At 37.6% G+C, this 27,457-nt stretch overlaps 1 protein-coding gene across 1 annotated transcript in view; it reads right to left on the bottom strand.

The window, feature by feature from the left end:
* Positions 1-12,727, bottom strand: part of LOC131028942 (chlorophyll synthase, chloroplastic) — an 89,691-nt gene extending 76,964 nt beyond the window's left edge. Inside the window, exons 1-3 of the mRNA XM_057959320.2 lie at positions 12,530-12,727; positions 12,395-12,445; positions 11,257-11,351 (exon numbers count right to left, since the gene is read on the bottom strand). Coding sequence (XP_057815303.1) covers positions 11,257-11,351; positions 12,395-12,445; positions 12,530-12,644 — 261 coding nt within the window. The 5' untranslated portion in view covers positions 12,645-12,727. The remainder of the gene's footprint in view (positions 1-11,256; positions 11,352-12,394; positions 12,446-12,529) is intronic.
* Positions 12,728-27,457: the final 14,730 nt, after the last annotated feature.

The following is a 27,457-nucleotide window of genomic DNA, read 5'->3' as shown; positions in this document are numbered from 1 at the left end:
TATAAACTTTGTTATTTTCTCTATTATTGCCAACTGTGCATTTAGTGGTAACATAATCGTGGTGAATTGTAAATATGACACATGCTGCCAAATTAGCACAGCACCTATGGCCATAACTATCAATAAATGATGCATAAATGCACTATTGAGTGAACATTCTTTCATCTGAAGTAACTTGGAGAATAGAAAAGGAGACTTGGGAGGTAGATTGTATGACATCAATGCTGACCAAAACACTAAATAGAACATTTATAACCTATCTGACCCTCCAATAAGTCAATTTCAGCTGTGTGAATTAAGGAACTATTTTTTTACTCAAATATACTGTGTTGACCAAGGCAATTTGTATCATCGACCAGTTTGGCTAATGTACTTTTCTCTTTTAACTCCTTTTACTGCTGCACTTCGCTTTGATGAGGTTACTTTGAGTTTGACCGATCATGTTTCTTGTTTGGCCAAGAGAACTCAAGGTATGTTGGCTGGTCTAGCAATTTGGTTGTTGTACTTGATTTTTTAATGATGAAACATGAGTTTATATGAATGATTTGATGATAACTACTGTTATAAATAAACAAATGTGATCATAGATTGCAGTGTACATTTAAGTGTGAAATCTAGAAGTTCTGTTGAGGTTTACTGATACCTCTATTCCCAGCTATAGGTTTGAAAGGGATTGCTCACATCCTAAATGACAAAGTTTGGGGTTCACTTAAGGTTGTTTTTATCCACAATAATTGAGGGCAGGCTTCAATTAGGATTTCTCAAGTCCCACTTATTGATTGTATGGGTTGCTCATGTCTCTAGTGAACAATGCCAAGATTTACTTAGATTAATGTCCCCAATGATGGATTGTGAAAATCAATTGAAGTTTCACATGTCCCAATTAACTAATTAGGCTGGGTTGACTACCATCAATTTATAGGATTCCTTTACGATTGTTTGAGACAAGGAGTCCTCTCCAGATTATTGGGTTAGACAAGTAATTCACTATTGAGCATAAATGCCCAAAAGGCCCTCAACACAACCCTAGAGACAATTGAGCCATCCATAAATGACCATCAAGTGAGAGCATAAACTCTATAAAGGCCCTCCTTTCATTAAGTGAGGAAAGAAAAGATGATAATGGGACACAAGGTAATGATGAGTTAACTATAGATCTGGTATTTGAGTGGTGGGTCAACATTTTCTCCTATTTTTTCTATGAGTACTAATGCCCAGGACACTCGTCTAATAAAAGGATGAGGGTCTCTCCCATCAAATTTGCCAAAAACATAGAATTTCACAATTCTACACCAACCAACCAACACCAATAGAAGTATGTTGTGCGTTGCACACACTCCCTGTCGCCGACAGGGTCCCCCTCTTTTTGTTTTTTAGCCTTCGTCCTATTGAGTTTCGAATTTTGATTTTTGTCCGCCGTCCCTCTTGTTGGGATCCGAGAAGTGGTGAAGTTGTAACCTTTGCAATCGTTGAAGAAAGGGCGTGTTTGGATTTTTGAGTCGCATCGCCTGGGAGTTCTGCGCGGAGAGTCTCGCATCATTTTTGAAAGCCCAAAATCAGTCCAAAGGAGATCTGGTCATAGCGTAAGCCTGGGAATTTGCTAGATGAAGTAAACGCCTAAGTTTCAAAACCTTGCGAGATATCCTTTTGACCCGATTTTCGCCAAATCTGAGGGCAACGTCAAAATGTTAAGGTTCGCAAAAAGAGCAATAAAGGTCAAAGTTTGGCGATAAAGGTAAAACGGGAAAATTAGAGTTCGCAAAATCGCCTTGAGGGTCAAAATTCGGCGAATAGGGATAAAATGTCAACTGTCTTTAAAAGTTTGCAAAAGCCCCATATTTGCCAATTTTCAGAAGACAAAGATCAAGTGTCAAATGTCAAATGTTTGCAAAAAAGCATTTTAGCCCGAAGTTCGACGCACCAAAGGGAAAATGTTAAAAGTGAAAAAGGTTGCAAAATACCCATATAGCCCGAAGTTCGGCAATAAAGTGAAAAGGTTTGCAAAAGCTTGTTTCGAGCCAAAATTCGGCGCAGAGGGAAAACGTTAAAAGTGAAAGAGTTCGCAAAAAAACGTTTTAGCCCAAAGTTCGGCGCACCAAAGGGAAAACGTTAAAAGTGAAAAAGTTTGCAAAATACCCATATAGCCCGGAGTTTGGCGATAAAGGGAAAACATTAGAAAGGGAAAACGTTAGGAAGTGAAAAGGTTTGCAAAAGCTCGTTTTGAGCCGAAATTCCACACAGAGGCAAAACGTTAAAAGTGAAAGAGTTCGCAAAAGAGCAAATTGGCCTGAATTTCGGCGCACAGGTAAAACGCGAAACTTAAAGCAAAATTTATTTTTATTTTTTTAAATGTCCATATAGCCCGAATTTCGGCGAACAGGTAAAATGTCCGAAAATCTAAAAGTTCGCAAAAGCTCCATATTTGCCGATTTTCGGGGGTTAAAGGCGAAATGTCAGAAGAGCAAAGTTTCAAAGGAAATCGCGCAAAGGTAAAACGCGAAGATGGAGGAAAGTTTGCAAAAGAAGGTTAAAGGCTGAAGTTCGCAAGGTCAAGTGAAGCGTTTAAATTTAAAACCTTTTGAAATCACCCCCAAACCGGTTTTCGCCAGAATATTGAAGCGATTAAGCTTTAGCGTTTGCAAGAAAACCCCTCCTTTCCCCAAAAATCGCCAGTGACCAAGAAATCGCGAGAGGAGAATTTAGGAGTTTTCATGATTTGAAATTTGCAAAACCCTCCAAGCACCGAAGTCGCGAAGTAGAGCCTAGGCGGTGTCTTAGGGTTTCCATATGTTTCCTCCAGCCCAAAAATTGGGCAATTTGAAAATCACGTGAGTTAAAGGAAAGGGCATTTTCAAAGTTTTTAGAACGACCCTACAGGCCGAGTTTGCACAAAGCCCTTCTAACACGAAGTTTGGGAAGATCGCAGGATTGACACCTTGTTTGCCAGGTAAGCTCACTTTGTCTCCTTTGAAATCATTTAAAATAAATGTGTTTAAGCAGATAATATAAAATTAATCAAATGGTGAAATTTTCTAGACCGCATTTTTTCCTTTTGAAAGGCATCAAACAAAGCATTTAAAGCAGAGTCTGTCAAGAAAATTAACCCAAGAATGCAAATTTCAGACAGAGGAAATTTTGAACCTTATTTTTGAAAACTGAACTTAAAGACTTTAAGTGCAAATTTAGCAATCATTGAACACCCTAGCCCTGAACCGCAGCCGAGTAGCAAATTCTAAACGAAGAGCTTAATAACATTTCATTTCCAAATTAATCAGGCTCTTTTGCTGAAGCATCGTACTTTCTTCTAAATTCAATTTTCCTTTGATCCTTATGTGCTAACGTCATCCTCTTTTTATTGACTAACCTGTTTGTTTCCTTCATCTCATCTCGTAATTCACGTCCGGTTGTGCAGGATAAATGCCTAAATCTGCGGTAGAATCCTCAAAGACACCTGGTGTAGCCGAAACATCTCGGGTTTCTAAATCAGACATTCCCCGCAAAGGCACGAAGATGAAATACCAGTACCAGAGAGGAGGACTGAGGGAGTCAAAAGTCCAGAGCATATGGGAAAACATAGGCGATACTGACTTGGGCCACATAGACATTCAGGACTTCAAAGACCGAGTATATTCTCCAAATGCCTACGGCAGGCCTAGGCGGATGATGGAAAGTGGTATCGCCCAGGCAGCAGGATTTCCTCCATCAGTGAAGAATTATGAGCTAGTAGTTGAGGCTGCCCGACATTATCAGCCAGAGACCAGATTAGTGGTTCTGGAAAATATGGTCTTAGCTGACTTCACACCTGAGGCCATTGGCGAAGCATTCGACATCCCGTTCCCGGATAACCCCATTGCGACAACCATAGATGAAGCACAAGTTGCATATGACATGTACCTTGCTAAATGCAAGGCATTGATAAACGAAGAATGGTATAAGGAGAGAAGGCCTCCGAGTATTAGAATCGGGAAAAAGACCCCCAGAAGTGACTTTCACAATGAGCATGGTGATATGGTCACCTTGCTCAACCGGGTTATGGGACTCCCTCAATCTAACTTTTTTGAAGAGTGGATGTTCTACTTTACAGAGCAGCTCTTTGCCGGGAAATCCAAGTTCGACTGGACTCAGATCATCAGTGATAATATTCATACCCAGTTGGTCGAACTTGAAGAGAAGAAGCACTTCACCATGACCTCTTACCTAGTTTATATGTTCGCCCGACACCAGCTACTGACAAGGTTAATCAAGAAGGGTGAAATCGCGAATGGGCCCAATCAGATAAAGGTGTACGACTGCTATCCTCAGCTACATTACTATGACATAGCTCAGAGGGAAAAGAACAACCCGGCTTATGCAATTGGTCAATATGAGCATGTCAATGATGCCTTCACAATGCGCCTAGTCAGGTTGATGCAGGGGGGATTGCACATAAGGCTCTCAGAGTAGGCTACCATTTTGGTACAAAAGTACTGCGCCTGGTTTATTCAATTCCCTATGTTCTCCTATATCCGGATAGTCGGCTTTGAGGGAGCTCCGTTCCGACTTCCATGCTATCCAACAGACAAAGTAATTCTTATGGAAGTTGCAAGGCAAGCACATCCAGCGGATAGCCTACTCAAAGATAAGAAACAATCTGGATTCACCTTCCCTATGATTTTGGGTAACCTCGATGTACATTTCAAAAATTCAGTGGAAGCCGATGAGTCACTTGTCGAGTTAGCATCTTATAGCCTACAGGAACATTTCCCAAGGAAATGTTTTGATCATGACAATTTGGCAAAAAGAGCCTATGGCAGGCACTATAGAGCAAAGGAACCAATTGAGGACTATTGAAAGAATTGTTCTGATGACTATGAGGTCCGACGGCGTGAATATTCAAGGTTAAGTGTGTAGCAAATGCGACTTTATGAATACCGTCGAGTCCCGGATCAAGTGACAGACTCTGGCAATTGCTTGCAGGTTCAGGAGTTTGAGGCAGTAAAGTACCTCTTGTCGGGCATTGATTGGTCTCAGGATCCGATTACTGATTTTGAGGTAGTTATGGCAGCTCCGGGAAGGTACACCGATCATTGGTTACACCAGCAGATTGAGAGACTAACCCATGAGGGAATTCAATTCACATACCATATGATGGGTAGTCTCGATTCTCAGTCCTCGGAAGATGAGGGAACCTCAAATGCACCAAAGGAAGAGGTTGAGAAACCCGAAAGAGGAAGAAAGCCAGAGCTAATAGAGGGACTCGGACGTCAAAAAGGACTAGAAGGGAAAAGGTCCCTATTAGAAGGCCAGAAGTCACTTCATCATCCAAGGACCTCAGTTCCGAGGATGATGTAGTTGAACTTGACTATATACTTGCTCCGCCCTCCCAGAGCGATGTTGATGCATTCGAGGCTAATAATCCTCCGACACAAAATGAACTAAATGCAGAGGTGAGGATCATTGATTCTAGTGAACCTGGAAATCAAGTTGAGGAAGGAGGAATTCCGTCCAATCGAGAGGCTGATATACATGAACTCACCCAGGGGAGTCGACATGAATTACAACTGCATAGCACCGGCAAAGATGACACCACTGTCGAAGGAGAACGAAAGGGGGATGAGACCCACAAGCTCGACAGAACTGAGGAGCAACCATCACATGGGGATACCCGACAATTGTTCAATGAGGTAGGGGAGAACTCAGCTATAAGTAAAGGGCTGGATACTGCATCTGCTCCTTTTATGACAGATCAATTGCAGATATGCAGTAAACCAGCTGAAACCTCTAAGGAGCAGAGTGGAAATTTGGCCATAACATCTGGGCAGATCATACCTCAAGACTGCTTAGTTGCTCGTGCACAACGGAAGGCAGCCACCAAGCCACCTATCGACTTGGAAGATATTTTCTCTCGCATAGGGGAAACAAAGTCCAAAGGGAAGAAAAAGCCTAAGACCTACTCTCGGATCACCAAGGATGAGCAGAGGAACCGCAACATCCATATCGCTACCCTGCCTGTCGATAAGCCAGCAGATCAAATTGCGTTGGTCGATTATAGCATTACAACCGTCTCGATAGGGCGAGCCACCAAAGAACAAAAAAGGGAGGAGTTCCAGGACTCCGTGCAAAATATGCTCAGGCAACTCGACGAGATATCTGCTGAGAGAAACATGTACCGAGTTCATGCTGAGCAGGCCGAGGGGTACATTGATCACCTGCTGAAACCATTGCATCATGCCCCCAAATCCCATGTTCCCCCATCAGCATTGGCAAAAAGGACTACAACAGAGTTTGAGGGAGTACGGGATACCGCCAAGGCTGTCAAGGAATGGATTCGAGACATTAAGGAAAAGGGAGAGCTGATCATTGAAGATGTAAAGGAAATGGCCCACCACCGAGAGACCATTTTGGTCAAATTGTTCGAGGTGAAGAGGGAATGTCTCGGGGTTCATGAGGTCGTTGCTACAACTCTTCCCCTCATGAGGGCTCTTTTCTAGACCCACGCGCAGATTCCCACATTGTCCGCTATCCTGGATCCCTATGACATCGGCATCTTTGAAGAATGGTACTAGACCGCCAATATGAAGAGTGAAACAAAAGATACCATTAATAAAGAGCAGGCGGAATGCGAGGAAATCTTGAAAGACATGAGGGACCTTGGTGGGAGGATCCTCCGATCAATGGTTCTGGGCTGGAAAAATAGTTTGTTCGACAACCTAGTGCAGCTGGACTGGGAGGATAGATTGAGAATAGATAAGGTCGCATACTCCACGGAGGACCTGGATTTTGCCAGTGGATTGCATTCAGACATTTTGTGTTTTGAAGCTCATCAGTCCGACTAGAAGGATGGGTTAAAGCATGTAGATCGTCATTTGGAGGGCATGCAATATAAAATACGCCATCCTCCTATGCCTCAGTTCATGGTGTTGTTCTAGCTATCCATCAAATTTCAAGACTATGTTCGGGCAAAACGTGCGGCAGGTCGGGACCTCTGGAAGGAATATTTGCACGCCGAGGATGAATTTCTAGAGAAAGGGTCTACAATAGAAAAAGAAAAAGTGCTTTCATAAAGTGCAGAATTCTTTTAGAATCTTAAAAGGCACTTTTTGGCCATAAAGTTCATTTCTAACTGCCAAGTCGGTTGTAAATTTTGAGCTCCGTGCATGTGCACTTTTTGAGCTGCTTTTTGGTAGTTATTAATTGTCTTTTTTGGGTAGTTATTATTTCTCCTTTGGTGGTTGTTGATATTTTGCCTCCTATTTATGGGCATGGGTACTATGTTGTATTGATGAATTTGGGCCGCTTGTTTTGTTTTGATCTTGGCCATTCATCTAAATTTGAAGCTCTATTTAAAGGGGTTGGTTTTCCATTATTTTTGTAAGAAGTCTAAGATTGTTGTTGAAACTCTGGCGAAATTCATGCAAAATTAATGGAAATTAAAGCCGTCTCATTTCTTTGTGAGTGCATGGTCTCCTTCTCCACCATTTAATATTCTTGTTACGCATTTCGTTTTCAGATAGTATTTTTAAGATAATATTTGATAGAAACCTTGGTGTTCATACCATTAAGGATTGGCTAATTGTCATTCCCCCTGCATGGTTAGTCTGAACCCATTTGTGTGCTTAGTTCAGTTGTTAAACATCAAATGAATGGATGTCAAATTCTGCATTTATGTTTAGTAGCATGAAAATTCAGCTCCCTTTGAAGATTGCACTAGATTTTACAACATTGTGCTTTATTAGCTGATAATGTTAAATCTGATTTTTTGAGGTTTCTATCTATCTTCCTGAATATGTTATCTTAGATAAATTAATTAGATATTCTCTATCTCTTTTTTCCCTTCCTTTTTCCCCTTTTTTATCAAAAGAAGCCATACAGTCAAGTTGAGATAGTATCAATCCAAGCAAGATCAGATGATATAGGACTGTTGAACTTTAGAGAACTCTTTTGAAACCAATTCCGTCTAAACCTTAAGTCCCCTTTGTGTTTCCAGCAAAACACATCAAACCGCTAAGCTATCTTGCAGTCAAGACTCGACAACCGAAACATTGAGGTAATCCCCATTGATCAAATTAGTACAGCATTAGGGATTTCCTTATTTCAAGAGAGGATAGGATTCTTAGTATTCTATTCTGCGTTGGCCGGATGAAGTCGTAGCAATGCGATTTTAGCCACGTCAACAGACCTATAATGAAAATTTGCTCTGGACCCTTTGAGAGGTACATGAGCGAATTAGTTGTTGTAAAGTAATGTCCTTTGTCTATGTACGGCAAGATTGTGAATGTACGAGGTGTGACCGTACGGTGAGGGTGAGGGTGTACGATGGAGGTAAGGGTGCTGCGTACGATGAGGGTGTGGAACCGTACGGTGTAGGTGAGGGTGTACGGTGGGGATGTACTGTGATGATGTACTGTGGGGTGAGATGTATGGTGATGATGTTCGGTGTGGTGAGATGTAGGGTGAGGTGAGATGTACAGTGGGATGAGATGTATTGTGGGAAGGTACGGTGAGGACATACGATGGAGGTGTGACGTACAGTGGGAATGTACTGTGAAGGTGAGATGTACGGTGGTATAACCGTACGGTGGGCTTTAGCGAGTGTGCGGTGAAGGGGTTGATCTTCCATAAGTAATGAATTTTGAATGTTAGGAATCCCTTATGCATGTATATCAGATTTACAGATATGCAACTGGAGAAAGTAAACAATGTTGAGATTCAAGATTTGCCAGATCCAGAACGAGTACACAAAACAGAATAGGGTGAGGGGTGAATCTAACCGAAACTGCAAATACCAAATAGCGAGGGTCTTTCACCTCCGAAATGGCAGATAACAGAACTCCAACAAGAATTCGCACAATAGAAAAAAATACCAAAATTCGCATACCTATGACAAAAAATAACTCGGACATATATATGGGCTCCAGAAAACTTCCCGAAGGGTTAACACGACCAAACTAAGACTTGCCTAATCTAATTAAATAAAGGGCCCGAAAGATTTGTTATTAAATTTGAGGCCTTACAATAAAGTAATTAAATTTATTATTTAATTATACCAGGGACATCACAGTACTCCCGGGCCAAAAATTGCTTGCCCTCAAGCAATTGCAGGCTTGGATGCTCCAGAATTTGCTCACCTTCCCAGGTGGCATCCTCGATGGGTAGATTCTTCCAGTGCACAAGGAACTCCTTAATTGTGCATGATCTCAGCCTCTTTTCTCTGACCTCGATGATCCCTGTCGGCTCAAGAATTAGTTTTCCTTCCTCGTCGATGGGTAGCAAATCCTTGGACACTGTGATGCGCTGCCCGACGGCCTCCTTGAGACATGATACGTGAAAAACATTGTGAATCCGACTCCCCTCAAGAAGCTCCAACTCGTAGGCAACTTCACCCACCCTCCGAACCACCCTGTAGGGTCCATAGAAATGCAGCTTCAACTTCTCCTTACCACTTGTCTTCAAGGAGGATTGTCTGTACGGTTGAAGTCGGAGGTATGCCAAATCGCCCACCTCAAAAGTTCGCTCAACCCGGTGTCGGTCAGCATACATCTTTTGCTGGTTTTGAGCCTTCTGCAGGTTATCTTTGAGAGATGTCAGGATGTCTAAACTCTCCTGAAGCCAATCTTTGGCCCTCGATGCATGACTGTCTCCCAATGCCAGATCAACAAATGAAGAAGGTTCATAACTGTACAGTGCTTTGAAGGGTGGCATGCCTATCAACATGTGATAGGTGGTGTTGAACAATGTTCACCCAAATGTAGCCAGCGAACCCAAGCCTTCTATTGAGCTGAGACGTAGTTCCTGAGATAACCCTCCAGCCATTTGTTCACAATCTCGGTCTGTCCGTCTGTCTGCAGATGGTAGCTCGTGCTAGGCGACAACTCAGTTCCTACCAACTGAAATAACTCCATCCAGAAGGTACTCAAAAAATGGCTATCCCTGTCACTGACTATGTTTCGCGGTAGACCATGTAAGTGGAATACCTCACGGAAGAACAACTCAGCCACTTGAACTGCTTGGTATCCTGTGGGGATTGCAAAAAAATGGGCATACTTGGTCAAGCGGTTAACTACGACGAAAATGGAATCCTTTCCTTGCACTTTGGGGAGCCCAGTAATGAAATCCATCAAGATGCTATCCCATTTCTAGTCCGGGATTGGCAGTGGTTGCAGCAGTCCGGCCGGTAAGGTGTGCTCAGATTTGTTCTGCTGGCAGGTGGCGCATTCCCGCACATACTGCAGGACGTCGTTCTTAAGTCCCTTCCAGGAAAACCTTTCTCGGATCTGTCTGTAGGTTTTCAAGTATCCCAGGTGTCCGGCCAAGGGAGAGTCGTGCATTTCCTTCAGAATCTTTTCCTTCATCTTAGACTCGAGTACCAGATAAATTTTGTCCTTGTAGTAAATGATGTCGTCAACCACATTGTATCGGTCCCTTCAAAACCTGTTGTAAGGGGTTTCAGGTCCCCTCAAAACCTGTTTTTCCCTTAAACAAAAACAATAAATCATTATGTTATGTTGTTTATCAATTTACTTCAATTATTGTAATCGTCAGCTGAGGTAGTGTCAGTAACATGTTTGTTGTAAATAATTAGACCAATGGTTGTGTCTTATCTGACAGCTACTTGGTCCTTCAAATAGCATATCTGTTGCCAACAAAAAGTGCTCATTTTATGACAGGTACTACCTGCCTTGAAAGTAACTGCTGGGATGAGGTTCTCCTAGTGTAAAAGTTGGAAATGGCTGGTCAACACTGATATCTATCAAAGGATACAAGCTGGTACAGACTCAACTCTGTAAGCTAGTCTAATGTGACCAGAAGAGTGATGATGCCAAAAATGTAAAAAACATGCAACAGGTCCCAAGTGTGAGGCAGGCTTCCAAGTTTCCAAACTATAACATGGATCAATTGTTTCTCAAACCAAAACTTATGATTCACTCAACATATGTTTGCAAAAATAAATGCTTTGAAATCTGCATGCCAATTTGCAGTGCTGCACGTATTGCAAGTATAATAAATTTCATAGTGAAAGCTCATGATGCTACAAGTGCCAGTTCGGTAATATTGAAATTAGTAAATTACACAAATCTTGAAATTCCCCATACAATATTGTAGTTCTGTTGAAGTCAATACTAGAAAATTTAAATGATAAACTGGCAGTATTGTTTTGCCAGTACTAGTAGTATTGAAAATATAATACATTGAAATAAACATGACATTGAATATAAAAAAGAACGTATTTTCATTTGAATAAAACAAATGAAATTGCAGAAGATAGCATGCACATACCGCTTCTTGTGCTGCTCCTTTCATTCCAAGAAGCTGATTGATGTTAGATGATCCTGCATTTGTGGCAGGTGCCTTATCTGGGCTTCTAGATGTGACTGTTAAAGCAGTAAAGAAAAGCTTAGATTATTAGAACAGTATTTAAGAAATTGTAGGCCACAATACCCAATAAAACATTTATAAAGAAACACGTAATGGAAAAAGCATACGTAGCCTGGGAAGATATTGAATTGAATGTCAAAGACTGACAGGGAGAAATTATTTCTACCTATAAATTAACAGCACCCATTAATAAGGTGATGCTTCAAGGTGGTCTTCTAGAGTGTTTTGTTGTGTACGACTATTTGATTAAGTTTCTCTTCTTGCAATGAAATACTTCAAGTTAATTTTTTATGCTAACATTACAGGTTGCGCACATGTTACTGTTCTCGGTCAGTTTTAAAGTAACCAGATTAGGAAGTTGAGATCTGTGGCTGAAAAGTTAAGGATTTGCCTAATTTCAAGACAAATGGCAAAAGAATTCTGTGCTAGAGCTATCAAAAAGATTTCCATATAGAGACACCTCACAGTCAAAACTCAAGCCCATCCCCAGATCTATTCCAAGTGCTAAAGAACAAATTGTTTTGGTCGTATTGATAATAGCTGAAATTTTAAAAGTGGAAAAGTAAACCAAGAGATGATTATGCAATATAAAGGAATATACCTATATTTTAAACATTTTCACATTTTTTGTGGCATTTTCCTTCCATTTGTTGTCAATTGAAAATTTCTAGTGAGACTAATACAAATTTCTTCATACCTACAACTGGAATATAGCTTCTATGTACCAATTTTTATACGCTTAAATGAAAAATATGCCTCCATAGCTTAATCGTGGTATTTTTGGCCCTGATACTCAGAAGCTCAAAATGAAAAAATATAAATAAAAATATCAGACAAGACAACTTCAACTGTAGAGTGGCAAATAAAATACACATTAGGAACCACTAATCTACAAGCCCTAACCAATTGTGACACAACAATTCATATGCCCTTTATCACGTATGTGTTTTAACAGAAAGGAAGCCATAAAAACAGCCTAGAGATACAAAATTATGACCCTCAATTATATATGCTCTTAATCTCTGATACGAACTCTAACCTTCGTTGGTGTCTGTTTCTGCTGCTCTGACTTTCAAATTAAATTTTCGCCCTGCTACCATCAATCAATTCATGAGCATTGAATAAAATTAAGGTTAAGAACTCTCAACAAATTAAAGTTTGAGCATATACTCACTCTGAACAGACAAAAAAGATGTGTGGGTATCTTTGAAAAGCGGGGATGTCCTGCCCTTGTAATTGAAATTCTTCAAACCAATAGAAGAAATGCCGCCATGGATGAGGGCAGCCATGGCAGTTCAAGTTGAGGAAGACACTCTGCTCTCAGTTTGAACAGAAGATAATATATTTTTTTATGATTTCCATTTATTTTAAGTCGCGGATATACTTGTAAGGAGTTTAAAAGGTTAAAAAAAGAAATGTCATATTTGGTGTGAAAGAAATTCTCACGGCTAGTTACTAGGAAGCAATGTTTAATAATTAATATTTAAACACGATTTGCGCAGACTTTTCGAAGTAAATTATATCTAAATACATTTTGATCAAATCCCTAACACGGAAAAAAATTGTGTTATTTTGTAATTATAATGGTAGTCTATGGTTTTTGAATGTCAAAAAAAAATATTATATAAAATGTATTATAAAAATTAAATAACTTTTTTATTTATTTAAAAGAGAGATTATCTCTAGCTAAACTTCATTTTATAAGACACAAGATTAAAAAATAATTTCCTCATTTTTTAACTTTAAATAGCATTATTTTTAAGTATATTTAATTAGAAAGATTACTTGTGTTTTATTCTTGAAGTTAATTGTATGATTATTTTTAATTAGCTAAAAGATATTTAGGAAGTGTATACAATTTACTTTTAAATATAAAATAATTATAAATATAGAATGTTAGAGTGTATGTATGTGGTATTTTGAGCATTTTTATATCTTTTTTTATAATTAGAAATCGAGAGTAAACAGAGAGTACAAGGAGGTCAGGCCTCAGAACAAAAAATTTGTCACCAATTTAGGATAGCATCAAAAAAAAAGCAAGTGTAATTGATCATGTACAGTTGCGCAATACAGTATGTCCATAGCAACGCCTGACAATAATCGTAAAAGCAAAAAGGAGCCAAAAGAGAACACATCATTGCAAGATATCATCATGGGCTCCAACCCATGTCGTCCACCCACACGGACCTTCCATCCACACAATGTTCTTACGGTTCTGAAACTGAGCAAGCATCTCCACCTGGTCAAAAGAAGGCTCCCTGTTATCCTTGATCTCAATGGTCAGTATCTTGGGGGTCTCTTCGAAGGAAGACAGGTTCTCTGCGTTCCGTCTCCACTCATAGCCATCTTTCAACTCATAGATGAACATAGTAGCATGCACATCTATGAGAAACCTCAGGAGCTTATTCCTTTCCAAGTTCGTATTAATGGAAACCTGCACAACAATGTTAAAAAAGGTGAGTCGTCGAAAAGACTTAGTAAGGGCCCTGGCTTGGCCTTCAAACCTATCTTCATTCCTTATCTTCCATATATACCAAAGAATGTTAGCAGAAAGAATAAACCAAAAGATATTAGCATCCTGCTTAAGCCCCTGAATATAACCAGAAATGATTTCCATAATGTTCACAAGACCAAAGATAGAGAAACCAAACATTAACCTGATCTCCTTAGCAATAGAGCAGTCAAAAAGAATATGCCTACCAGTTTCAGGTAAATTACATATAGAACACAAATCAGCATTATATAGATCCTTCCTGAGAGGAAGCCTGTCAAGCATCATGAGCCATTTAAAGCATTTAATTTTGGGCGCAATCAGACTTTTCTAGAGCCTGTTAAAAAATTTCTGCCAATGCATGATAGATAAGTCAGTATACCATAACAGATTAACATGATTGGTAATGGAATCATCATAAGCCAAAACAATGTAGATATTGCGGGCCTTGATTTTAGACAAAAGAGAACCATCAGCCCATTTAAATGATAGAAATTTATGAGAGTCAGCATCACAGTCCTTAGGAAGACCTAGATCAGCAGGGGGGAGGTTATACTTGGTACTAAGTTCTTCCCAACTGATAAGAGTGCCATGTTCCAGAATGCCAATTAAATAGGTTATTCCTTTTTTGGCCCAAGCTTTGGCCGAGCAACCTTGAGTAAGGGCCAAAGGTTTGGCAGCGTGGAAGAGATTCCACCAAATAGATCTTTCGCCATGAACAAGGCCATTATTGTTGACATTAGTGTTGACCATATATTTCCTAACATACTCCCAAGCTTTCCAAACAGATTTAAACACACAAGTGCCTTGGACGGAGACAGGGTAATCCTTTCCAAGACTTAGCACCTTTCGGCATAGCCCTCTCAATAATGTTTCTAACCAAGACCTTCCAAGGTTCTTGGCCCTCAAAAGCATAGAAGATCAATTTGGCTGCGAGAGCAATACCTTGGGTCCTGAGATCTTTCAGCCCAAGGCCTCCAAGTTTTTTCTCAATATGACACCACTTCTAGTTAACATCATGCATTTTATTATTCCCTTTGCCATCAAACCACAGGAATTGTCTAACATCCTTCTGAATTTCAAGAATTGGATAGTTACTAAACATCCAAGCAGAGGAATAGTAGATATTGTAGGAGGAAAGGATTTTCCGGCAAACTTGGACCCTACCAGCCAAGGAAAGGAACCTGTTGTTCCACTTAATAAGTTTCTTATCAATTTTCTCCCTAACCCATAACCACATATCCTTAAGGGAGGGAGAAATGGAGAATGATATACCAAGATACCTGACAATTTTGTTAGGGTCACCCCATTGGTAGCCATACTATCTAAGCCAGTCAGGAGGGTGTTCTTTCCACCCTAGGAAAGTTGACTTGGACTGGGAGATCCAGGCCCCAGAGATCTCACCAAATATCTTGATTTTTTTACTGAGATTCTCCAAGTTCTTATTAGTGAGCTCAAGGAACAAAGTCGTATCATCGGCAAATTGAATACTCAACAGGTCGTTATCATCAGGAAGCCTAACCCCTTTCACATTAGGGGAGAGGGAATTATCCCTTAGGAGGTAGAAGAGAGCATCAGAGGCAATGACAAAAGGAGCAGGGGCCAGGGGGCACCCCTGTCTGATAGAACAAGACAACATTATGGAGGAGGAGAGGGTACCATTAACTTCAATATGGGCAGAGGCATCTTGGAGGAGTACCTTAACATAATTACAGAACTCCCAAGGGAAGCCAAAAGCTTCAAGCATCATGATAATAAAGTCCCATTCAAGCCTATCATAGGTTTTCTCAAAGTCAAGAAGAAACATAGTAGTGTCCTATCCAGACACCTTAGACCACTCCATAGCCTCCCAACTAGTGATGAGGTTTTCAAGGATATATCTACCTTTAATGAAACTGGTTTGGGTGGGGCAGATGAACTTGGGAAGAATTTTCTCAAGGCAAATGGCCAGAATTTTAGCCAAGATCTTATAGGACACATTAAGAAGGGTAACGAGTCTCCAATTTTTAATAAGGGCTTTATCACCATCCTTGGGCATAAGCTTGATGGTGCCCTTGTTGATGGAATCACCAAGGGTGCCATGTTCATTAGCCTCTGTGTAGATATCATGTAGATCCATGCTAATCCAATCCAGGTTAGCTTTATAGAACTCGACAGGGAGACCATCAGGTCCAGGAGTTTTATAATTATTAAGAGAGTTGATGGCTCTTTGAACTTCCTCGACAGTGATCTTCTGCTTTAGGAGGAAAGACTCTTCCTCAGAGATTCTATAGGGAATAATGGATCTACATTTAAGTCTCATGGCCTTGACAACCTCATATTCTTTTGAAGTGAAAAGGTTTTTATAGAATAAGGTAAAGGCATCTTTGATGTTGTCAATATCAACAATCTCCTTGTTATCAACAAGAAGCCTGCCAATTTTTTCCCGGTTTTTTTTTTTAAGCAGATTAAAGAAGAACTTTGAGCCTTTATCCCCAAATTGAAGCCAATGGCTACAAGCTCTAATCATGGCTCCCTTGATCTTAACTTGTTGATGTTTCCTAAGAGCATCCCTAGCTCTCGCAACTTGGTTGGCTAAATCAGGGTTAGTTGGGGATTGATGATTTAATACATAAGAAATAATAGAATAGTAAGAAAAAATAACACACTTCACATAAATATTTTAAGAAAAATTAATTAATTCATATTGAATGACAAATTAGTTTAAGATTAAGAATTGTAATTGAGAGCAATAGTGAATAGATGCACGAAATTTAATTTTATAAAATAAATGTAACTAGCTCAAGGTTTTAGGTTAGTCTTGTTGTGTTAGATGTTATTAGATGATTTTTTGTCTTCGTATAGATAATTCAGACTTGTTAGACAAACACTTTGGGAATGAGAAGTGTATTGTGTCTTGCTTGGTATGCTTTTGCAACTAGAAAATTGATCTTTACAAATGCAAAATTGAACCCTACAAGTGGATATGAACATCATTCACAAGTCTAAACTTCATTCTTCAATCACCTAGAATCAACTTACCTCAATATCTATGACATGCTTGAAAATGGATTGTGCATATAGGCATTAGTAATGAGCTTGCCATGCAAAAGAATTCTCTTGTGGTCAAACCATTATTACCAAGTTAACAATATAGAACAAATGTTAAAGACAACAAGTAGTCATACAACATTCCTAGAGTGTTGATACAATAATTATATCATGTCCTTGTGATGCAACGAATAATAGAGCTCTCTTTTTTAAGTCCTAGATCACTCAATGTGTAAAGGTCAATTAGGTTTTGTCCTTAAATGCAACAACCTTGCACAAAATTTAATAAGTTTCACACTTAAGTTGGCTCATAACAACTAATTAAAGGTAATTGAACAGAGCCCAAATGTTAAATTTGAATTTGGAAAGTTTGGGGGTCATTTCTACACCAGTAAAACTAAATGACTATACATCTAACCCAAGAAAAGGAATGGACAAACTTAGAATCAAGACTAGTCCTTAGGGATGTCTTAGGGATATGTGTAGATGGAATCGAGTAAGGATCAAGTTATTTACCTATTTTTGCATTAAAATATGTTTCTTGTACAATAGTCATTACATTGGGAACAACACAATCAAAATGGGCCAAAAGCAAATGGGAGAAGTGTAGGGTATTGTCATTTTCTATTACTTTCTACCTCCACTTTGACTTGTGTGTGAACTAATATGAAGATATGTGTCAAAATAAAGCATGCACTCAACATGAAAGTAAATATTTAGTCACTCATAAAAATAACATATGTATATGGATGCCAATTTTATATACTCTCCTCATAATGAGAGCTTCATCTCAAAACCTAAAAGCATAGAAGAAAAAATTTGATGTTGGAGCATCCAAGAGTGTAAGAGCAAGCTTGCATCACCCAAAAATATTAATTTAATTTGGTTAAGTTTGGTGAATAATTCTATTAGGGATAAATGTAGGCTATTATGTGTCTCCACATACCTTGGAAAGTGTTCAAGAGAACATGGGAGATAAAATAATTTATTATTTGTGGTCTACGCCATATGGTTAATGTATTTTTCAATAGTGGACACGTGTCAATGATGATTAAAAAGAAAAAAGGAGGAATTTCCCACCTTAGCATCCACTTTGGGAAGTGAAAAATACTTGTTAACACATGCCATAGGGGTGGTTACAAAGAGTAAAGAGTCTCTTTCTTAGGCATCCACTTTGGTGAAGTTGAAGAGTTGTGAAGCAAATGAAAGGATCTCTCTATTAGGCACCCAACTTTGGAAGTTGAAGAGATTTTCCATGTTTGGTCTTCCATTGGCTCTGTGTTGTTTTTATTGGTGTCCATGTGTTGCCTACCAAAAGGGGGTGTGGTATTTCCAATAAGCACAAAAATGTTATAAATTGAGGGCTTGGGCTAGTTGTTTCATCATTCAAAGTTGAACCGTTTAGAGTTGAGATGATTGTTCAAAATTGAGTTGATCATTAGAAGTTGAGAACAATTTTCCTTCATTTCGAAGTTTGTGAAGTATAGCTTGTAGCTCTAGCTTGTAGATATTTTTTGTAATGAGATATCCCATGTGGCTATGGTTTGTAAATCTTTATGAACACTGTATTCCATTGATTGTAGTAGATAGTAAATATTTTTTTCTTACAATTTCCATTTTATTCTTGGTTGTTGGGTGGTTTATCCCTTCATCAGTGGTATCAAAGCATGTGTTTGGGTGTGTGAGGGGAGTGCTCCTCATCAAAATTTCAATGAGTATCGCATGTCAACCATCTGAAAAATGTATAAGCACAACTGGTAAAACTTCTAATGAAGAAAAATTAAAAGGTAAATTGAATCCACCTATTATGGAAATAAGGGCCTTGTTTAGAAATAAAATAATGTATGCCCCCTCCAATTGGTTGTATATAAGGGACACAAATATTTGGAGGAAAGGAGAAAAAGATACGATCTTGTAAAACCCTTAAGCATGTAAGAATACAAAGATATTGTGTGAGAAACATGTACCAACATATTAAAATATGACCATGAAAGCTCATGTATGAAAGAGGAAGCAAGATTCCCAAATTTGCCCCAATTAGGGCAAGGAAAAAGTGTTGATAAATAATCATTTAAGTATATGTAAATGTAATATATAATACAAAAAATCATGTATAAGGAGGCAATAAATGTCCTCTATGTTGCCCCAATGCTAGGGAAAATAATCAAATGATAATGTCAAATGTGTTAATAGAAAACATATAAGCATAAAAATGTAAGATGTTGTCATGATAAGAATTGACAAAGGATAATCATCATAAACATTTGTTTATAATATGTAAACATGATAAATATAAATATATGCTCATAAGATGTTAACATTCTAAACATAAACATGTGTAACCATAAGATTGTAATATATAATCATTATAAGCATGTTAAGCATGATAAACATAAGATGTAAACATGAAAAAGTATATGAAGCACAAGATAGGCATGTAAGATCACCGATTTAGAATAAGATAAATGACACAAGGGAATGCCCAGAGTGTTAAAAACACAAAAATGAAGACACGTGTATTTATGAACATAAGAAAGAAGGTAAAATGATAATAAGAAAAGAAAACTTGCAACAAACAAGGCATAAGCAAAATGTCAAGGTAAAATGAAACAAAGTATCATAGAAGACATGATGAAGTAGGAACACAACATACATAGCATAAATAAAAAGGCCAAAGCAAAAAGGATACATTTTGGTTAAGATGATGAGAGTGGTTATCAATCAGTCCACACTTTACATAATCTTATCAATTATAGCAATTGGTACTATATTAGAAATCCATACACAATAACAAATTGGTATAATTCAAAAAAATCATCTTTAATCATCAAAGCCAACTTGAGATGCATTTTTCAAATTTTGTGCCTAAATGACTTAGCATCCAAACAAAGTTCATAATATTATGTATAATATATCATTAGAGATGCCCCTCATATCTTGAATTTTCATGAAAATAAATCACAATAATCATAAATAGGTATAGAAATGTTAACCCACTTAGACTTGGATGAAATTCACCAAATTTAGCACTTTATGTGTTTTTATTTTATACATCGCCACCTTAAAAGTGTCACAAATGATAAGAGTATTGTAATCCTCAATAATTAACTTAAAAGGCAAGCAATCAAGTAACTTAGGAAAATCACCTATGTGAGAAGAGGTTTTAAAAAAACAAGAATGAACATCAAGGAACGATGAAAATTAGGAAAAATCTTATAAGCACTCAAAAAGAGACTCGTCATTTGAAGAACAATATTAATGAATTTCACAAGACATGAAGATAAACCAATTACTCTAAATGTCCTAACAATAAAGCACCACAAAGAAGTGTACATATTGACTAGAGTGTAATATTTTGTTTATCTTTCACGATGTTTTTTATATTAGAAGTAGCTAAACAAGGGTGTTGAACCTTTGCACTAACAACACATGGGAAGCATTAACAACTTACAACACACTAAAAAGCAACATACTTACAACATATCAAAAAACAACATAAAAGTCTTAACAAGATAATAATAATGATATATAAAGTCTTAACAAACTAAACCAAAGGTCTAAATAGCTTTAAAGCCAACCAACCAATGGCTATTTGAGTACATTGATCCAATCATTAATGAGGAACTTGAAGAGTTCCTTGTAGTTCCCTTCATTATCAACATCTTTACCCAAGACTAATTTCTACATCAGGCACAGGGCATTGATCGAATTGTGCATCACCCTCAAGATGAATTTGGAGATGCTAATTATCTTTTGTTCTAGCGCCATCGCCTTTTTCTTCAAGCCCTCCAAGTCCTCTATCATGGTTTCCGCAATTAGCACTGTTGCACACACCCTCTCCTTGGTGATTGTCCACCTCCTTCGACATGGCCTCTTGAGTCAAGTCAATGGGTTCATTTTTATCTTTTACATTGTTATCTATATGATCAATATAACTAAAATGCTTCATGTAAGAGGTTATATAAATTATACCTTATTCATTCAACCACAAACCTTTTCCTTTATAGCAAAGCTTATGTGAAATAGTAAATTCTTTATCATACTTACTACAATGCTATGAAAAAGACAAGAATCGTCATCATCACTAAATAAATGTATTAATAGAAGCCCCACCAATATTAGAAAGAAAGCATATAATTATCATATATAACAAGAAAGGTGATCAATGGTGTAGATTGGGATAAGTGTTCAAAGGAGGAATTTTATGATATCTCTAACTTACTTAAAAACCACTACCATATGAAAGAGTGAAAAAAAAGTGAATCTTAATAATCTTCAAGATTACCTATCAAAAAAAAAAAAAAAATTCAAGATTAATGTTAGGCACAAATGGAGATGGTTTTCTTTTAGTGATGATGATTGTGCAATATTATCATCTAGATATATTGCATATCTCTCATTCTTATAGATAAATTTTGTAGTTCAACAAAGTGAAAATGACACTTCCCTATAGTATGTATTCATGTATACTCCAAAATTGATGAGGATTAATATGGTATGCATAGGATATATATAAGTTATTAGCATAGTATTATTTTTATTAGTTTTATCCTATGTAAATGTCAAAAATAAAAAAGTCAAGAGTAAAAAGTAATATGTTAGTTCCTAGTGGTTAGGAGGTTAGCATAAGTTAGTATTTTGTTATTTTATTTGTTAATTGGTCATTCCAAATCCATTTTACCAAAAAAAAAAATCAGTTTTGAATCTCTCAACAAAAGGAGAAGATTTTTTAATCTTTTTCACTCATTTGAGAAGAATTATCCATCCAAAAGCGAATGGAGGAGTTTGTTTGAAAAAGTAAGCACTTTACTTTCAGTTTTTTGTGTTTTTTTACTTGGAAAACCGTGTTGTTCTTTCATTCACATCTTTTTACACAAAAAATATTTTGAACAATTATTTTTTAAGTGGATAAGATCTTGTTCTTAGATTTCCAGAATATTTTACAGTTCTGAATTTTGTTAAGAAACGAGAAAGTTATCGCAGTTTTAAGATTCTTATTGTAGCTACTAAATTCACATGCCAGGGTGGTTTTGTTGGTGGTTTTGAGTATCAAAACATGGTTTTGAGTGCTAAAACGTGGTTTTTCTCTTTTTTCATGGTTTTTCTTTGGAAAATAAAGAATATATTCTTTATTTAATTAAAGTTGTGCATTGTGCTCCCAAGTTATTAAAAAAAATTATGTCAAGTTTGTTGGGAGATTATTAATTTCTAGATTGTGATCTACTTGTAATTTTAATTTCAAAGTTTGTCAAATTATATTTGGAGGAGTCCCAAGCATCTCTCTAAAGATGTTCCACTTAAAGCTCTAAAGGATTTCTTGAATTGTTTTTGTCAAACCCAAGTCTAATAGAGCGTTGAACCTCATTATTGGTTCATTCTTTTGTTGGGAGGTGTAAAACATATCACTGGCTTTAACTCGTAATAATATGGCCACTAATTTGGCTGAGCGAGTTGTTGAACTTGCTAATATGATAACCACATTGACTAATAAAGTCAATGGTATTGCAATTCAGTAGCTTCCTGGTCCTAAAAGCCACCAACCTTCGGCCAAATGTGAAGTCAATATCTATGATGGATCCTGAGATCTTGATGTGCTCCAAACTTGGATCCTTGACATGGAGACATGGTTCACCTATAATGAGACTATCAATGTTGATAAGGTTCACTTTGCCAAATTGAAGCTCTCTGGTGTCGCTAAGGTTTTGGTCATGGGGCAGCAATATGCTCAGGACCATATCACCACATGGATTCAACTTGTCACGGCCTTAAAGGATACATTTTATCCTTCAAACTATGAGCAGGAATTGCACATCAAATGGCTTCGCCTATGACAAGGACGACAGATGTCAGTGCAAGATTATATCTACTAGTTCAATCGACTAAGAATATTACTTCGGGTGCAAGATCCAGTTGTTGCTCTAATCTTAAAGTTCAAGAGTGGCTTACAAGAACATTTGTTTAGGGAGTTAAAATATACTACCCTAGAATCTTTGGATGCTACATTCAACCAAGCACAATTGGCAGAGAAAAAGCAAGCTACCTAGTCTCGTGCATCTCGACCTTCATTTTCTGCAGGTCCTCCAAATGCTTCAAGGTCTCGGTCACAACAATTTTTTTTCAAAGATAAAAGTTCTTCTCCTTCTTCTTCTTTTCAGTCTCCTCCTTTTGATACTAAAAAATTTAAGTTTTGTACTTATTGTAAAAAGAAGGGACATGAAAAGTTTGAATACTTTAAGTTGAAGAAGAAGAATTTAATTGTATAGTCTCATGATGAAGAAAGGAAAAATATTCCCATTGTGACTTTTGGTGATGATGGGAATTATGATGAGTTGAAAGGTAGAGTCAACAAGGTCACCTTAATGAACCATCATTCTACTTCAGGGGGACATGACAATTTGTTTATCACTCGTGCACATTTAACACATAATTTTTATGTGGATTGTATCATCGACAATGGCTTGCAAAAAAAATTTGGTTGCAAAGTCCATTGTTGACTAACTTCATTTGCCAATGGATCCACATCCTCATCCATATTCACTTGGATGGAAGGATAATAATTCATCCTCACAAATCACACACACTTGCATTGTCTCTTTTGCATTTGGTCCCAAGTTTATTGATAAGGTCACCTGTGATGTGACCATCATGGATTGTTGTGGTTTGTTGCTTGGTAAACCCTATCAGTATGATAGGAAAGCTCGCTAAGATGCCTTTAATAAAACCTATACACTGCAACAAGATAATCAAACATACCTAATAATATGCACTAAGAGCACTTAAAATCTACTACTTAGTTGCAAATAGGCGAGAAAAGCTATAAATCAGGCACAAGAGCTTGCATTAATTTTTATAAGGTCACAATCTGAAAATTCTGAAGCAAAAATTATTATGTCTAATCCACATGCTACATTAGAAAAATTATTGCAAGAATATTCACATGTATTTCAAGAGCCTAAAATACTTCCCCCTGAACGAGAGATCAATCACTCTATTGATCTTGTCCCTGCTGCATCTCTTCCTAATGCCCCAATGTATCGACAGTCAATTATTCAAAGTGATGAGATAAAAAGATAGATTCGGGATTTATTGTCTAAAGGCTTCATTAAACCAAGTGCATCCCCTTGTGCTTCACCAATTTTATTGGTGCTCAAGAAAGACAGAACTTGGCGTCTTTGTATTCAATTTCGGGCATTAAATAAGATCACCATCAAAAATTGATGTCCACTTCCACACATTGAAGACCTATTAGGTCAACTTCAAGGTGCAAAATTTTTCTCTAAGATTGATTTGAAAAGTGGGTATCACCAAGTTAGATTTCAGGCAGAGGACACATGGAAGACAACTTTCAAAACCAAGATGGGACTTTTTGAGTGGCTTGTGATGCCATTTAGTCTCACAAATGCTCTTGCCACTTTCATGTGATTGATACAAGAGGTGTTTCATGATTGTTTGGACAAATTTGTTATCATCTATTTAGATGGTATTCTCATATTTTTGAAAACGTGGAAAGTGCATCTTCAGTATTTGGAACATTTTCTTCGCACTCCTCAGCAGAATAGTTTGTATGCCAACTTTTCCAAGTGTTCTTTTGGTCAGACATCCATCTCCTATCTTGGGTATATCATTGATGCACATGGTGTTCGTGGAAATTCTTCTCAAGTAGCCTACTGCTTCAAATATCACTAAATTGAGGATTTTTCTTGGTCTTGCCAACTTCTACAACAAGTTTATTCTACATTACTCAGACATTGTCACACATTTGCACCAATCGACAAAGACCGGTGTTGCATTCAAGTGGACAAAAATTTAGTCTCAAGCTTTCAACACATTGAAAGAGAAATTATGTTCAGCACTTGTTCTTATTCTACCAGATCTCTCACATCCTTTTGAGATTGAACCAGATGCTTCACAGTATGCACTTGGAGTTGTTTTGAAGCAAAATGGTCATTTTGTGGCCTATCATTCAGAATTTTTTTATACTGTTAAATGAAACTACTCCACATATGATAAGGAATTATATGCACTAGTCCAAGCCATCAAGTATTGAAGGCATTATCTTTTGGGAAAAGATACACTTGTTCACACTGATCACTTGCCTCTACAATTTCTTCAATCTCAGAATAAAATTGAAGAGGCATGGCATATGAAGTGGGCTTCATATTTACAACAATTTCACTTAGTCATCAAGTATAAGAAGGTGAGCACCAACAATGTTGTAGATTGTTTGAGTCACTCTCCTACAACACATGCTTTAACTATAGTGACCACTTCTCATTTGAGATTTCAAACATGGTCTTCTCGATATGCTCAAGATCCTGATTTTGGTGTCACCTACACAAGTCTTCAGAATCCTTCAACTTCCAATTTAACTGTTTTTCAATATTTTTATATCAAGGAAGGGTTACTCTACAAGTTGGATAAACTTTGTGTTCCTCGAGATCATTGATCTTCACTTCTCAAGGAGGCACATTCTAGTCTTTATGGTGGTAATTTTGGTAAACAAAAAACACTTCATCATTTGCAACGATTCTTCTATTGGCCTCATATGTAGCGAGATGTTCTACATTTCCTCAAGAGATGTGCAGTTTGTTGTTGCTCCAAACCAACCAACAGAAAAATGGGCTTGAGTATTCCTTTGCCTATTCCTTCTCGTCCTTGGGTGATCATTTCCATGGGTTTGGTTAGTGGCTTTCCATTGACTATTTGTCATCATAATTGTGTTTTTGTGGTTGTTGATCGATTTAGCAAGATGGCTAAGTTCATTCCATGTCGCATGACAAGTTCTGCACATGACTTAGCCCAACTCTTATTTGACTCTGTTTGGCGATCTTTTGGTTTACCAACTAGCATTGTTTCTGATCGTGACTCACGTTTTGTGGGTCATTTCTGGAGATCTTTATGGAAGATTTTGGGAGTTTCTCTTAACTTCTCCACTTCTTTTCATCCTCAGTCAGACTGAAGTTTTGCATCAAACTCATATACAAAGTTTGCGGATTTATCACCATAGCTCTCATGCCAAGTGGGATTTGAATCTAACCCACATAGAAAATGCATACAACCGAGAAGCTCACTCATGTACAGGTCACTCACCTTTTGAGGTATGTCTTGGTTTTTAGCCTTTTGATCCATATGAGTTGCCCTTATCCTTTCCATCTCCAGCCACAATGCATATTCAGAAAGAGCAAGATAAGGCACAAACCTTCATTCAACATTTGTAGAATCTTCAGTCCAAAGTAGTTCAAATTCTTCAAAAGACTCAAGAAAAACAAAAAAACTTATGGATCGTCATTGTGTCTCTCATAATTTTCAAGTTGGGGATAAAGTTTGGCTATACTTGGATAGATGTCATTTATAGGAGAAAGCACGTAGCAAGGTCAAGCCACTCCGTATGGGCCTTACACTATTCTTCAGAAGGTGTCCAAGAATGTTTTCCAACTTGATCTTCCAGATCAATTGGGCATCCATGATGTTGTTAATGTTGATCTTCAAATGATGAGTCAACACTAGAAACTGAGCCTCCTATCAACCATCCTACAAATGTTATTCCTGATTTTCAGCTTCCGCTTGATTCTGATAGAGTTTTTGATATAAATATTCGTCAGACACGACATGGTACCACCACTTCCTACCTTGTTGCCAAGCAAGGTCATCTTCCGCATCAAGCTCGTTGGATCTCTCATCATCAACTATCTCAGGAGTGTCCTTCTCTTTTGTGAGCATTGGAGTCCAATGCTAATATTGTTGGGAGTAATGATGAGGATTCATAGGGTATGCATATGATATATATAAGTTATTAGCATAGTATTATTTTTATTAGTTTTATCCTATGTAAATGTCAAAAATAAAAGTCAAGAGTAAAAAGTAATATGTTAGTTCCTAGTGGTTAGGAGGTTAGCATAAGTTAGTATTTTGTTATTTTATTTGTTAACTGGTTTTTGTTTTGTATTCACATGAGATTTGGAAGATATTCCAACTCACCCAAACATGGAATATTATATGCCTATATAATTGTTATTTCTCCTCATGTAGGGGACATTGGAGAATGCAAGTTTTGTAGTATTTGTTTTGCAGATATTATTGTCAATTTGTTTTGTAGACATTATTGGTATTTTGTCTGCAAATTTCAGCTCTGACTGCTGGTTAGCTTGCATCTTTCCACATAAAAAATAATCATGTAATTTAAATATCCATGTATAACATGTGATAAATATCAATAATAAGAGATCAAAGTGTATGGAGAAAAATGATGACATCAAGTGTTTTGATTAATTAAAAATAGGTTTTTGAAAGGAACCCGGAACCTTGTTACAAAGCAGGAGAAAGATAAAGCATAAAAGATGCATAAAACAACAGTGCCTGATCACCCACACATAGAACAGTTCCCAGTCAAAACAAAAAGGGAACACAAGACAAAGGAAGCAACACTAGACAACCAAAGGAAAGCACAAAGACAATACAAGGACACCTAAATGTTTCTCATAAGTTCTTCAGCATGAACCACCATCTGCTTCATATTGATCGCAAAATTTTTCATTTCTTCCAGCTCTTTCTCCTTGATATCAACCTGTTTCCGAGTATTGG

The sequence above is a fragment of the Cryptomeria japonica genome, chromosome 7, assembly GCF_030272615.1.
Source record: "Cryptomeria japonica chromosome 7, Sugi_1.0, whole genome shotgun sequence".
NCBI classification, from domain to species: Eukaryota; Viridiplantae; Streptophyta; class Pinopsida; order Cupressales; family Cupressaceae; genus Cryptomeria; species Cryptomeria japonica.
The sequence above is the reverse complement of the archived record's forward strand: the minus strand, read 5'-3'. Positions and strand labels throughout refer to the sequence as shown.